The sequence below is a fragment of the Cricetulus griseus genome, chromosome 3 (assembly GCF_003668045.3).
Source record: "Cricetulus griseus strain 17A/GY chromosome 3, alternate assembly CriGri-PICRH-1.0, whole genome shotgun sequence".
Taxonomy (NCBI): Eukaryota; Metazoa; Chordata; class Mammalia; order Rodentia; family Cricetidae; genus Cricetulus; species Cricetulus griseus.
The window spans coordinates 146,603,147-146,617,077 of record NC_048596.1 but is presented as its reverse complement, the minus strand read 5'-3'; the positions used below and the strand labels follow the sequence as shown (position 1 = coordinate 146,617,077).

The 13,931-nt window shown below is 46.9% G+C and overlaps 1 protein-coding gene across 11 annotated transcripts in view; it reads right to left on the bottom strand.

Annotated features, from left to right (window-relative positions):
• The window catches only part of Nav2 (neuron navigator 2), a 356,301-nt gene that overhangs the window by 11,054 nt on the left and 331,316 nt on the right, over positions 1-13,931 (bottom strand). For all 11 annotated transcript variants that reach the window (XM_027410497.2, XM_027410500.2, XM_035442487.1 and 8 more), the window contains 5 exons: positions 11,245-11,340; positions 8,664-8,832; positions 3,470-3,705; positions 949-1,103; positions 702-773 (listed from right to left, as the gene is read on the bottom strand). In XM_027410497.2, coding sequence (XP_027266298.1) covers positions 702-773; positions 949-1,103; positions 3,470-3,705; positions 8,664-8,832; positions 11,245-11,340 — 728 coding nt within the window. The remainder of the gene's footprint in view (positions 1-701; positions 774-948; positions 1,104-3,469; positions 3,706-8,663; positions 8,833-11,244; positions 11,341-13,931) is intronic.

The following is a 13,931-nucleotide window of genomic DNA, read 5'->3' as shown; positions in this document are numbered from 1 at the left end:
AAGGAATGCCTTTCAACCACAAGGACACCCAACATGGCATGGCAAGCCCCCAAACCAAAGTGTGTGGGAATGGAAGGTGAACACCATCGCATTTCAGACATCTTAGACAGAGGCCTGCATGGTGGCCAGTGAAAATGTGTTCAGGAACAAGGCTCAGGAGATGAAGTCTAGCCCCCTCCAGCCCCCCCCCCCCACCTAGAGACACAAGCAGAGATGAGGGCAGGGTGCAGGGGTGCTGAGTGATGCCAGGGCAAGCATCATCACCATCTTGCATGGAGCTGGACTATCCTTGGAGGCAAGACCAGCCACTACGGATTCACAGCAGTCAGAACTGGAAGGTCCACAGACCTTGAGACATGGGGACATCTCAAGGGAGGGGCTGTCACTGTTTATGCTGAACAGAGACAGGCACGTATGGTCACAGCTGCCTTCCTGATACTGCCCAGTGACCGAGAGTCACAAGGATCAGGGTTTGGGCTTCGTTTCTAACTGGTGTATGGCTCACAAGTCTCTGAGTTCCTCGAGCCCCTGTTGTTCGTTGAAAACACAAAGGTAAATAGAACTTCATAAGGCTGCTGTGAGATTTAAACACAAAGTCCAGCACACAGCAGGCACTCTGAGAGGGCTGAGCACCCACCCTCCCTTCTTTCTCTCTCTGTACTCTCCATCTGCCTGGATGGGGGAAGGGTGGGAGGCCTTACCTGAAGTTATGATGAAGCTGCAGGTTGGGAGTGGACGAGGTAGCCTGATTCATCGTGCCGATGATGTAAGGACTGCAGGGAGCACAATGAGAGAAGCCAAATTAGGGGTGAGCTGGAGAGCAGGGGCTTTGGGACCCAAGGACAGCTGCCTATCGCCCCGGTTCTGACTGTGTATGCGCTACTTCACCAGCATGCCCCACCCACCCCACCCCACACCCCGCCTCTGGGGTCTAGGACCCATCTTTACCATTTATGGTATTTGCAGTTAAGCAGCCCGTTGAAGATCTCTCCCAGAGAGCTCACGTGGTGCAGGTTGTCCAGGATGATGACAAGTGGCATATCCACGGCATTGTTCTCGCTGTTGCACTGGTCAGCCAGGTTGGACAGATACTGGCGAAGTTCCTATGGAGGCCAGGACAATGAGCTTGGAATCACCCTTCCGGGGAAGAGCTACATGCCCCAGGCCTTCACTGACCAAGGCCAAGGCAGGAGGAAGGTCCCCTTATGATGTCACACTGTGGACACGACATGAGCCTTGCAGCATGGTGCTTGAGGGATATCTTGGGCATCGACAGGTAAGGCCTGTATTCTGCCTCCTGCCACTTGTAAAATGCATGCCCAAGGCCCTCTTTTTCCCCTTTGTGAATGTGCACATATGCATATGCATGCCTCTGCATGTATGTACCTGTGTGTGCAAGGCAGAAGACAAACTTGTGTGCTGTTCCTCAGGTACCATCCCCCTTGTGTTTTGACACAGGGTCTCTCTCTCTCTTTCTCTCTCTCTCTCTCTCTCTCTCTCTCTCTCTCTCTCTCTCTCTCTGAGAGAGAGTAGGCTGGGATGGCTGGCCGCTGAACCCAAGGCATCTGCCTGTCTCTACCTCTCCAGTGCTTGGATTATAAGCGTGCCATCATATCAGCTTTTTTTAAAGAGTGGATTCTGGGGGTCCACCTCAGGTTCTTTGCAAGTATTTTACTGACTCAGCCATCATCCCAGCCTAGAGGACCAGTCTTTAATTCCCACTCAACCATTTCTTTAGGAAACCATTATTTCTTGCTATTAGGTTTCTGAAGGCAGATGACTTATCTCTAGCTATCTCCAAAGCACCCTCCTGAGAATTAGCTTTGCAGAAGCCATCAGAACAGGAGAGGTCCTGACCACATACAAGTGCTGCTAGGCAGTGCTCTGAAGACAGGAGAATGTGCAGGGGCAGGTGAGTCTATGTACCCAGAGACCTGTTTAGAGCTTGCTGCAACAGAACCTTGAGTGTTGTCCAGGCTGGAGAATGGAACACAGCCCAATGTGCCTGGGTTAGGGCTACACCTCAAGAAAAGATAGAGAGGATGGTGTAGCAGGGGAGGTAGCTTTCCAGAACTTCTAAGGAGCATCTGATGACATCAGCCTCATACTGTAAGCTGGACATACTCAAGACACACATGGGGACTTAGGCAGAGTGGTAACTCTGTAATGGATAGGCTGTGATTAGCTCTTTTTTACAGAAGCTGAGGGAAAGAGCAACCAGCCTGAGACTGCACCAGGGGTAAGCAATAGGCTAGATCAGACTCGGGTGTCTGTGAGAACCACCTATCTTAGAGGCTGGCCTAGCTGCTCAGTGGCCGATGGATCCTCTACCTCCTGCATGTGCACCCCTCTCCAGGCCTCCCTTTTGAGTAAAAATGTAGCTGGCTCATGGAAATCGGGGCTTTCCTCATTCTCTCAGCCACTGCCCAGCACGGGCAGATCTCCTGGTTCCTTCTCATATGGAACCCCCACCCTCCTTACCTAGGCCTGCAGTGCATGGCCCAGCCATGCTCTATCTACACCAGCAGTCTGCCCAGGGAAATGGGATCAACTTGGGCACAATTTGCCAGCTACTCACCATGTGGCTTTCCTTCATCCGCCCACTCATAAGCCATAGACAGAGAGATGAGAGCTTTCCTCATCCCGTTCCCTACATCAAAACTACAAGGGGAACTGGTAAACGGGGCAGACAGATAAGTGAGGCATGAGATCTAAGCCTCTCAGGGCATGAAGAGAATGGTAAGGCAGAGGAGCCCTTTCCAATTCACCAGGGGTGCTGTACGACATTGAACAGACTAGAAACCACGAGCTTTCACTGTATGATGGAAGATGAATGAATGAATGAATGAATGAAGGAACAAATGAAGGACACTGCAATACCAGGGGTGCTGTACAACACTGAACAGAGCTGGAAATCACATGCTTTCACTGTATGATGGAGGATGAATAAATGAAAGAATGACCACAACCTGAGCCCCAGTACCAACACTTAGTATGGTCGGAGCTGTGTTAGGCATGTGACAAATGTCCTTCCAGTTGCTATTGTCAGTCCTATAAGATGGAGACAAAGACAGCTAGTCTTTGAAGGGCTTTGTGAGCACAATCTGCTGCTCATGGGACAGACAATCCATCAATGACAGCCACCATGATTGTTGTTATTGATGCTATTGTGGACTCAAAAAAAGGTTTTACTTGGGGAAAAAATAACAACACCCAGCAGGCACATGGTAAGTTCCCGATGAACTGGACATATCTGAAGGAGCCACCACTGAGACTAAATGGACAGGACTGACTTGATCCAGATGGAGCTCCTGGCGGGGAGGCTCTGACCCACAGCACTCCTTCCTGTAAGCCCCATTCTGAGCTCCTCTCCTGGCTTTCTAGAATGGAGTGTGAGCATGCTCGTAGTGGTGGTGTCAGCAGCATCTAAAGAGCCCAAGGTGCAGAAGGCTCAGGACGACCTCCTCACCTTGCTGGACTTGTGATCCACATTAAAGGTGGCAATGACGCCATCTGTTAGCTCCCGTCCTTCCCGAAGTACCACATACTCCGAGAGCCGGTTGGCCAGGTAGGTTTTCCCAGTGCCGCTGGGGCCCGAGAGGATGATGCGCCGGTGTTCCGTCAGCAGGGAAACGTAGCGTTGCAGGATGGGTTTGGGGATCAGGGATTCAAAGACCAGAGAGTCCAGGCTGTTTTCCGTGAGCCCTGTTGGAGAGAGATGGTGAGGGCCTGAAGTTGGGCAAGGAGGGTAGCTCTGACATCATCCTTCTGGGCAGTCCTATGATTCCTGCCCACCCAGGCACTCTGGAGGCTGAGAGCCCAACGCTGCTGCTGGTGTTGCTACTACTGCAGAAAGCCACCCTTCTGGTCACCAGCACCTTTTGTTTTTTTGCTCCCCTAACTCTGGACTCTGCCTGATGGCAGTTACTAGCCCTATAGTGTCTATCCCAGTTGAAACTATGTCTGCCATGACCCTGGGTTGCCTCTTCCCCTTACTTCTCTCTCCTTCTTGCCCAGCACCATGCTGCCGCCCACACTTAAGTGTGCCAAGAAAGCAAGACAGGAAGCAAGGTGAAACCCAGATGTTAGAAATAGAATACATACCAGCAGGCCGAGACTTATATGCTACATGCTGAGACTCTGACCAGAAACAGTGGCAAATGGAAGCTTCTCTACAGCCTCAATAGCCAGAGTTGTTGGCTTTAAAAGAATGGTCTCAGGGTCAAGGAGACAGCTCAGACAACAAAGGTGTTGTGAAATAATCTTTTTGTACACTGTGAAGATGTGTCACTCTGGTTAGTTTAATAAAAAGCTGAACAGCCAATAGGTAGGATTTCCAGGCACAGAGGATGCTGGGAAAAAGAAGGGAGGAGACAGCAGCAGGGATACAGAACAAGCAGCATGGGCATTACAAAGTAAAGGTAACCCAGCCACGTAAAAGAATGTAGATTAAAAGATATGGGTTAATTTAAGTTATAAGAGCTAGTTAGAAATAAGCCTAAGCTATCTGCTAAGTTTTTATAATTAATACTAACTCTCTGTGTCATTAACAGGGAGCTGAAAGCCTCAACCAAAAAGTATGACTACACAAAGGGCTTCCCTTGAATGCTTGGGGACCTGAGTTCAAGCCCCAAAACCTACATAAAACTAGAGGGTCATGGTGTCATGCACTTGTAATACCAGTGCTAGGGAAGTGGAGACAGGATTCCTAGGGCTTACTGGCCAACCAGCCTAGAATACTTGGTAAATACTAAGTATGAGTCCCTGTCTTTAAAAAAATTGAGGTATATGGTAATTCCATTGAAACACTCCCTTCAAGAAAGCCAGTCTGTATAAGCAAAGAAATAAACCAGGAGGCGCCTCTGTCACTCAACAGCACCTTCCTCCCACTCAGTGCAACAAGACACCCCTAAAACATTTATGGGTTTGTTTCTAGTCCTCTCCTAACCAAGGTAACCCTTACAAGTAATGACTGTTCCCAAAAGACCACGACAAAAGATCCTCAGGTGTCTTAAATTCTGGGGGCAGGTCTGTGAGCTTCCTGCTGCCCTATACTGGCTCAAATCTACAAGCTAAGTGTAGAGTGGAGGGATTCTTGCCTAAATTTAATAACAACAACAGCCTCACCAATAAAAACCACAGGGGGACAATGTCCAGAACACTTTGCATGTATGTAGCTGTTGTGCTATAAAGTTTTCAGAGAACTTACTTCAGAATATGCAAATTCAAGGGGCCAACAAAATGGCTCAGCATGTAAAGGCACTTGCCACCAACCCTGAGATTCTTTCTTGGTCCAATCCCTTCGACTTCTTACATGGTGGAGAAGAAAGAGATCCAACTCCCAAAAGTTGTCCTCCACCCTGCACAGGCAGTCTGTCGTGTGCATACCCTCAACATACACATCAAGCACACATACCATTAAGACAAAATAAACACACACAAAGTCACCCCTTCTTCTAGAATCACCAGAGTTAACTGCTATACCAAGTGGGGCTCTTCTGGCAAACTCCAATAGGTTTTAGCGCTCATCAGTGTAATACAAAACCCAAGCTGATGCTTGTAAATGTTAAAAATGATGCAGCCACAGGCCAGGCTCTATGGAGTACCACTCTCCCATAGGGGTGGGCATCTTGTCACTCATTCCACACAGGTCAACTTTACTCCTTGGTGCTTGTAGCACTCACTGTGAAACAAGAAGGTGACAATGTGTGGCCCCATGGTACCATGTACTCTGAGACCCAGTTGTATATGGCTCAGTTCCGTGGGGACTCCTGTTACACAGTTCTTGTTGCTGCATGCTGGTGACTCATCCTGCTTCTCCTGTGGCAGATTCTTTCTGTCAGAGTTTACTTATCTCTTCATCTGCCAGTGGACTGTGGGATTATGACTTCCTCACTATTGTGGACTATATCCCATCAAACCATTGTCAGTATACATGCCTCCTTCCTTTTGTTGCCTTTGGCAGATAGTTTATCACAGCAACTAGAAAAGTAACTAACACAGAAAATTGGTATTGAGAAGTAGGGCCATTGGCATGATAACCTTAACACTTGTTGCTCAGGCCTCATGAACTGGTTTGCAGGAGGAGTGTGGAAGTGCTTGGAGATTCAGGATAGAAAAAGACAAGAAAGCAGTAAGCAGATATTAATGAGCTATTCCAGTAGGGATCTAAAAAATCAGAAAAAGTAGAGAAATGTGGATAGTGAAAGCATGGCTCATGATGTTTTGTGGTGGGGGATAGGGCATGACTCCATCAGGAAGTCAAGAGGTCATTCTTGCTTTGTTCTGGCAAAGACTCTGGCTGCCTTCTGCCCACATCCTGAAAACTTGATATAAAAGTGATGGACTACAGGAGTGTTTTTATTCTGGCACTCAGGAGGCAGAGGCAGGAGCATCTCTGTGAGTTTGAGGCCAGCTTGGTCTACATAGGGAGTTCTAGGATAGCCAGGGCTATGTAGAGATTACAGCTATGTAGAGGAGGGGACAAAAGACAGACTGTGGTAGTTTGAATGAAAACTAGGCTCATAGGGAGTGGCACTTAGAAGGTATATACTTGTTGGAGTAGGTGTGGTCTTGTTAAAGGAAGTGTGTAACTGGAAGTGGGTTTTGAGGTTTCAGAAACTCAAGCTAGGCCCATTGTGGTGGTTTGAATGAAAATGGTACCCACAGGCTCACAGGGACTAATGCTATTAGGAGTGTGGCCTTGTTGGAATAGGTGTAGTCTTGTTGCAGGAAATGTGTCACTAGGGGTGAGTTTTAAGGTTTCAGGTGTTCATGCCAGGCCCAGTGTCCCTCTCTCTTCCTGCTGCTCGAGGATCAGGATGTAGAACTCTTAGCTACCTCTCCAGCACCATCTGCCTGCATATCTCCATGCTTCCTACATAATGATAATGAACTAAACCTCTGAAAACTATAAGCCAGCATTAATTAAATGTCTCCTTTGTAAGAGTTGCTGTGGTCATGGTGTCTCTTCACAGTAACAGAAACCCTAACTAAGACATGGACTAATGTGTTTGGTAGAGGTAATTTCAAGGTAGGAGAGCACTTGGGTTATAGCATGGTTACTGCTCTTATCCAGGTCTACAGTGAAACACAACAGGTGGGGCAAGAAGATACGAGCATGCAGTTTGTTTGGAAGAAAGAGCTTGTGTAAGTTAAAAGGTGAAGTCAAAGTGCATACTGAAAAGGACCCTGTAAGTGTTAAAGAGAAACCTGTTTACCACATGGGAAAGGACCTGGAGAAGGGCTTCCCTGCTCACAAAACTGCCTGGGAAAGTAATTCTGCAAATTCAGACACCAAGAAGTCATTAAAGCTGAAGTTCAAAGGGAAAGGGTCCATCCCAAGCTGGCAGCAGAACTTGTCAACATTGTCCACTTTGTACCAGTTTTGCAGGCATGCAAGATGTAAGATTGATGAGGGCATGAAATTTTGCTTTATGGCACTAGAGAGCTGCTGAGGCTAGTCAAAGATTGACAGGGTCAGAATCTCTGCAAGGAGAATCCCTGGGAAGCTACTGCATGAAGTTGTGGAGGGGAAGCTTAAGCTGCAATGGGGACCCCAGGATGCTGGAGAGACCAGGATCATGAGATACCCACCGATGAAAGCTTCAGGCATGGAATGGAGCGGATTCAAGAGAGACGATGGGTGCTAAGGCAGGAAAACTGGGGGCCAGGGCTACCCAAGCCCTTGGAGGCCATCTGATTCCATCACAAGCCCAAGATACTTGACATGTAGCTGAGGGATTAATGCTTTAACTGGCTAAGTTTCCGTCTTTCTTTGATCCAAACATCCCTTGCTATAACCCACACTCCATTCCAGAATGGGAATGCGAATACTATGCCATTGCATATTTGAAGTATATAACTTGGTTTTACTTTTAATAGTAACTCACAGTTTGCCTTGCATCTCGGATGAGACTCAGACTTGGGATTTTTAAAAAGTCTTAGAAGTATTAAAAGCTATAGGGCTCTTTGAAATCATACTGAAAGCATTTTTGCATTATGAGATCATCATGAGTCTACAGGGACAAGGAATGGAAGGCTTGGACACATGATACCCAGGACTTAACACATCCAGGAGCTGGGGCTTCCAAAGCTCCAGGAGCTGCTTATGTGGGCAAGAGTGATATCATCAAGATGCTTGCAGCAACCTTCCTATAACCTCTAGTACGTCATAGTTTCTCCATCTGTGGAATGGGCTCATGCCCAAGGCTTGCTGGCAAGCACCCTTCGTTGTTTTGTTTCGGTAAAGTGCCATTTCAACAGAGTTATTAAGGAGTTATTAGTCTCTCATCATCTCAGTCATAAGGCTAATGGGACCTTTTGATGTCTAATTTCAGCAATAAACTGAAGTGATTTGTTTCCTGATGGTGCAATGAAGTAGGAGTGGTTGAGGCAAAAGAGGAAGAAAAAAAAAAAAAAAAAAAAAAAAACCACCCACATGCACAGTGAAAACAGACATACTTTGGCCCCTGGAAACCCCAGCTTCTGCAAGCAGCCACCTAGCCTTTTCCCCCCAAGACAAGGTTTCTCTATGTAGCCCTGCCTGCCCTGAAACTCACTCTGTAGACCCAGGCTGGCTTTGAACTCAGAGATCCCCCTCCCTCTGCCTCCTGAGTGCTAGGATTAAAGGCGTGTGCCACCACTGCCCAGCTAGTCATTACCTTTGACAGTCACCAAGATGGTGGTGTTCTCTCCCACCAGATAGCCACAAGGGAGGAGCTCAGGGGTCTCTGAGGTGTTGCTGCGCTTGATCTCACCGATGCTGTAGCCAAGAACACTGTCTGAATTCAGCCCCAGCTGACTCACTGGGTCCACATGAACGATGTATTCCTGGAGAAATAAAGCATGGTCCACATCAGAGAGCTGGCTAAAACCTGCTGGGACTCCCATTTTCACTGGGTGATTGACGGTGTCCTCTTTTTCTCAGATGACACCTGAAGTGAAATTAAACTGTGGAATCCCAGGTCTCTTAACAGACAGATTTATTTACTTAGGGATTGGGGAAAAGCAAGACCATGAAGGCTTAATTTGGGTGAACCAAGCATGGAAAGCCAGGCAGCTTTTCCTAAATTGGCTGGAATCTCAAAGGCATCAGGGTCTATGGATGGCGCTAAACAATTCATAAAAAGTAGCCGGCAGGAAATTTCTTCCCACCCTCCACGTTTGCTCAAAGCAAAGACAGAGCACAGCCTGCTGCTGCTGGGTAAGAACAGCTGTGCAACTTCAAAAAGGAAAACATGGGATTCATTCACCACCCTTGGGTGGTGACTGTGATGGTAGTCACCTGGAGACAAACCACTAAAGCATTAGGTTAATTGATGTGATAAAACCTAACCTAAAAGTGGACAGGACTATTCTATTGGTTGGGGTCTGAGACTGAATAAAAAAACGACAATATGAGCCAGTAGCATCACTTGGTGCTGCTTCTGACGGTGGATGTCAAAGGACCTCAAATTCTTGATCCCATGCCTTCATTGCTGCAATGGGCTGTATCTATTCTTAAATGGTGAGAAGAAAAACAACAACAACAACAACAACAACAACAAAAACCCTTCTTTCCTTAAGTCACTTGTATGTGCACACGTGTACATGTAGGCATAGCTGTGTGTGTGTGTGTATGTGTGTGTGTGTGTGTGTGTACAGAGGATAACCTCTGGGGTCATCATTCAGGCACCCTCTACCTTGTTTTTTAGACAAGGTCTCTCACAGGCCTGGAGCTTGCCAAGTAAACTAGGCTGGCTGCCACAGAGCCCTAGGGACCCACTATCTCTGCCACCACAGAACTGGGATTACAAGCACATATCACTGTACTCATCTTTTCCATATAGGTTCTAAGGAGTAAACTCAGGCCCTCAGGCTTACAAATCAAGCTGCTTCCTGACTGAGCCATCTCCTCATCCCTAGACGCTCTGGTCAGGAAAAGAAAAATGGCTAATTCAGTAACCAGAGGGTCAGTGATGCTATGTTATGTGCTGTATGGTAGCACAGAATAGCTGATGCCAGTTTTAGCCACAGGCCCTCAGTGGTCTCACTCCCTTATTTCCTGTGACCCTGGGAGCCTACATCATTGCCTATATCATCGAAGCACACCTCAGATTGTTGGGTGTTGGTGAGGAGGCAGAATTGGTCTGTCCAGCCCTTCCTGTCTGGTTACCATGATGCGAATTTTATATTCAGCCTAAAGGACTAAATCCAGGCTAGGTATAGGAACACATGCATCTAGTCCCAGTACTTGGGAGGCAGAAGCAGGTGGATTTCTGTGAGTTTGAGGTCAGCCTGGTCTACATAGTGAGTTTCAGAACAGCCAGGGCTTCATATAAGACCCTATCTCACAAAACAAAAACAAAAAGTTGTATTTGGAAGGTGGAGAGATGGCTTGGTGATTAACAGCACTGGCTGCTTTTCTGGGGGATTTAGGTTCAGTTTTCAGCACCCACAAGGCACCTCACAACCATCTGTGACTCCAGTTCCAGGGGATCTGATGCCTTCTTCTGGCCTCTGAGGGTACCAGACACCAGACATAGATGTAGGCAAAGCACTCAGACACACATTCTTTAAAAAAGAAAGAACTGAATTTTTCTTGTGAGAAGCCATTTGACCCACATGCTAGAAGAGACAGCAATGTGCTAGCTAAGTCAGGTTTGGCAAGATGACAGCGCTAGACCTCTTGTCTCCTTCTAAGTCGGTGGCACCAGGCTGCTTTCCGTCATTAAATGGAACAACAAAGGGCTTAGTGTGGCCTCTAGAATAAGAGGTAAAGAGTATTATTACTACTCAGGAAATATGATTAATACCTAGTGCTGCTGATTTATTTTGGGACATAAGAAAAAAAAAATCAAAAGCTTCTTTCAATTCATCTTGAGCCCCAAAATTCACTTTGGTACTCCCTAGCCATTTCTGATATAGTAAACGCCATCCTGTGGTGTGGCTATGTTGGCATCTTTAACGCTGGCTACTGGTGGGATATTTCTGCCAGAGACTGTAGGATTGGTAGGGGGTGCTGGTCATGCATGTGCAGCCCAAAGGGCAAAAGTATACTGCCTGGGTTTCATTCCCCAGGTCAGAGACTGGAATCATATTGAAAAGGACACAGTTCTAGGGACACCACTGTGAAATGATTTTACCAGCTGGCCTTGGAGGACCAGGGGACAAGTCCTAGCAACAGGAAGTAGTTGGGTTATGGAAACAAAGCTCTCCTCCCTCTCCAAGCCCACTGCTGTGGTTTTCTCTTGAGACACTTACTTTGAACAGCCGTCTAACCACCCCATCCAGCACGTCCCATTTTGTCTTGCCACTCACTCCAATGCAGCCAATAAGGAATAGATGTGGTCTGGAATCCTAAGGGGGAGGAGACATTTGCAGGTGAGAAGCAGCTAGCTGTTTTCTGGCCTGGTTGAGCAGATGCCTAGGCATTCCAGTGCTTCCAAAAGAGAGCAAACCCCATTCCTTTCCACGCCAGGCATAACTTAGCTGGCACGCAATAGCCTGAAACCCCATCTCTGCTCTGGTAAAACTGCAAAGGGTCAAGGAGACTAAGATTGACTCTCTGGCTCTTGGAACCATCAGCTGAGTGCTTGCTTTGCACACGGCATGGCATCGACATCCTTGACTGCACCCTCCCCCAGCTCCCCTCTGCCGGCACCCCATTTTCAAATCTTGCTAAAGAACTACTCACCTTTTCCAGGAAGCTTCCATGATTCAACTGCCTGACTCAGCAGCTACGCTGGACAGACTTGGACAATGATACCTTCTCAACTTACACATACCTAGGTTCAACCGGTTCTTGTTTTATTTAATAAAGTTTGTCATGCTGTTAGAACTCCAGAGAGAATGTTCCTAATTTTTTCTTTCTTTCCTTTTTTCTTTTTGGAGAACCTCCCACCTTCTGCCTCCCAAGTGCTTGGATTAAAGGTGTGAGCCTGGATTTTTATAATTAAAAACAATATTTATTACTTTTCTTCCATCAAAACTTAAAACAAGCTCAATTCATAAAATTAGTAAAATTCTGGGAAGACTGCCAACAACTCCCCCCCCATTTCTTGTTCTTCTACACCCATAGGGGCTAACTGAACACATTAGTGAAAAGGATGCCGAGGAAACATTCCATTCTGCTGGGTTTTTAATATCTCACATGCTTGTGAGGATGTAGTTAGGACAGGGGCAGGATTGGGTGGCGAGCACAGGCATGCAGCAGTCAAGAGTCAACAGAGAGAAAGGGTCTGACTTCAACAGAGCCTTGTGGCCTTGGGTTTCTGCGCAATGGGGATAACACTGTGGCCAGTGGCAACTTGGGTATGCTGCAGTGGCCCAGAACAACACCTCTAGGGGAAATGAATGTCAGCTCTGATATTGAGAATAATGGCAAGGAGGGTCAGCAATATGTAGGGATGTCACCTGACTGCACTATAAGAATAACAGGAGAATGAATTTCAACCTGTTAGGCCAGGCCTCTGTTAGTTGAGTTCTTGAGCTTCCTTTCCAGCCAGACAACTCTAAAACCACCTGTAGGTCAGCCACATGGTGACAAAGCTGGCAGCGAAATGTCTGGCTGCAGACACTTTTCTTTGATGGGTACTTTGGTTTCCCAACTATCTGAAACCGGAGCATGCTGGCTAGAAATACTACGAAATATAACTTCAAAACTTCAAGGGGTCTCTATGTGGAAACTCATGAGGCCTTTTCCCACTTTCATGGATGGCCAAGGTCATCCAGAACACCCAACAGGACTTACCCACTAAAATATAACTCACCTTGCAGCCCTCCATCTCTGCTTCAGAGTAGTCTCTGGCAGGTATACATGGGAACAGAAACCATACCAGAGAACTACCAGCGTCTAACATCAGTGATTGCGGATGCCCCTACCCACTCTACTCCGAGCCCCCTGTGCTCCCTAGACTCAGCTGAGGGCCTTCTGTCCCTCAGGTAGGTGGATGTGATGTAGCCTCCGATGAGACAGCATTGGGCCCCAGGCCAGCTAAGTCCAATTAGCTTCCTCTTCTGTCTTATCAATAAAATGTTCAAAGCTGCCTGGGACATACTTCAGGAAAATAGTCAACTCAGAAAAAGCCATTTCTTTCTTTGTTTTCTGTTTTTTTCGAGACAGGGTTTCTTTGTGTAGACTTGGCTGTTCTAGAACTAGCTATGTAGACCAGGCAGGCCTTGAACTCACAGAGATCCACCTGCCTCTACCTCCTGAGTGCTGGGATTAGGTGTGTGCCACTACCACTGGGCCAGAAAAGCCATTTCTGAGAGCATTAGTGTTACCTAGTGCTGAAAGTACAATGTTAAGCTGTTTTATTGTTTTTCTTTTCCTTTTTTTTTTTTTTTAAAGCAAGCTTTACCAATCTTTTAAACAAAGAAATGAAGTGCTCTTCACTTGTTTTGTGTCATAGGAGTGTGAGTACAGGAGAGACCACTAAGGATTGTAGGTATAAGGACTGCTGAGGATTGTGGGTACAAGAGGAACCGCCAAGGATTGTGAGGATAAGGGCTACCAAGGAATGTGGGCCAGGGGGACTGCTGAGGATTGTGGGTACAAGAGGAACCTCCAAGGATTGTGGGTATAGGGGCTGCCAAAGATTATGGGTACAGGAGTCACCACCCAACAGAGGTCTCACTTTCTGTTTTCAGAAGATTGTCATAAGTATTCTACTTTATCTTTACAATTCCTTTTCTTTCTGTTTTGTTTTGTTTTTTTTGTTTTTAATGTGGTGCTAGGTATGGGACCTAGGCCTTGTACATACTAGCAAACCCTTGGCTACTGAGTTACATCACAAAGCTCCCCTTGTTAATTTCTTACAGAATCTAGACATGGAACTCCATCATGCATACTCATGTACAGTATAACACAGCATATATTGGTTCCAGTATACTCTACGATTTCAGCATCCCCTGGGTCTTGGAATGCACCTCCTGTGAGTAAGGGAGAC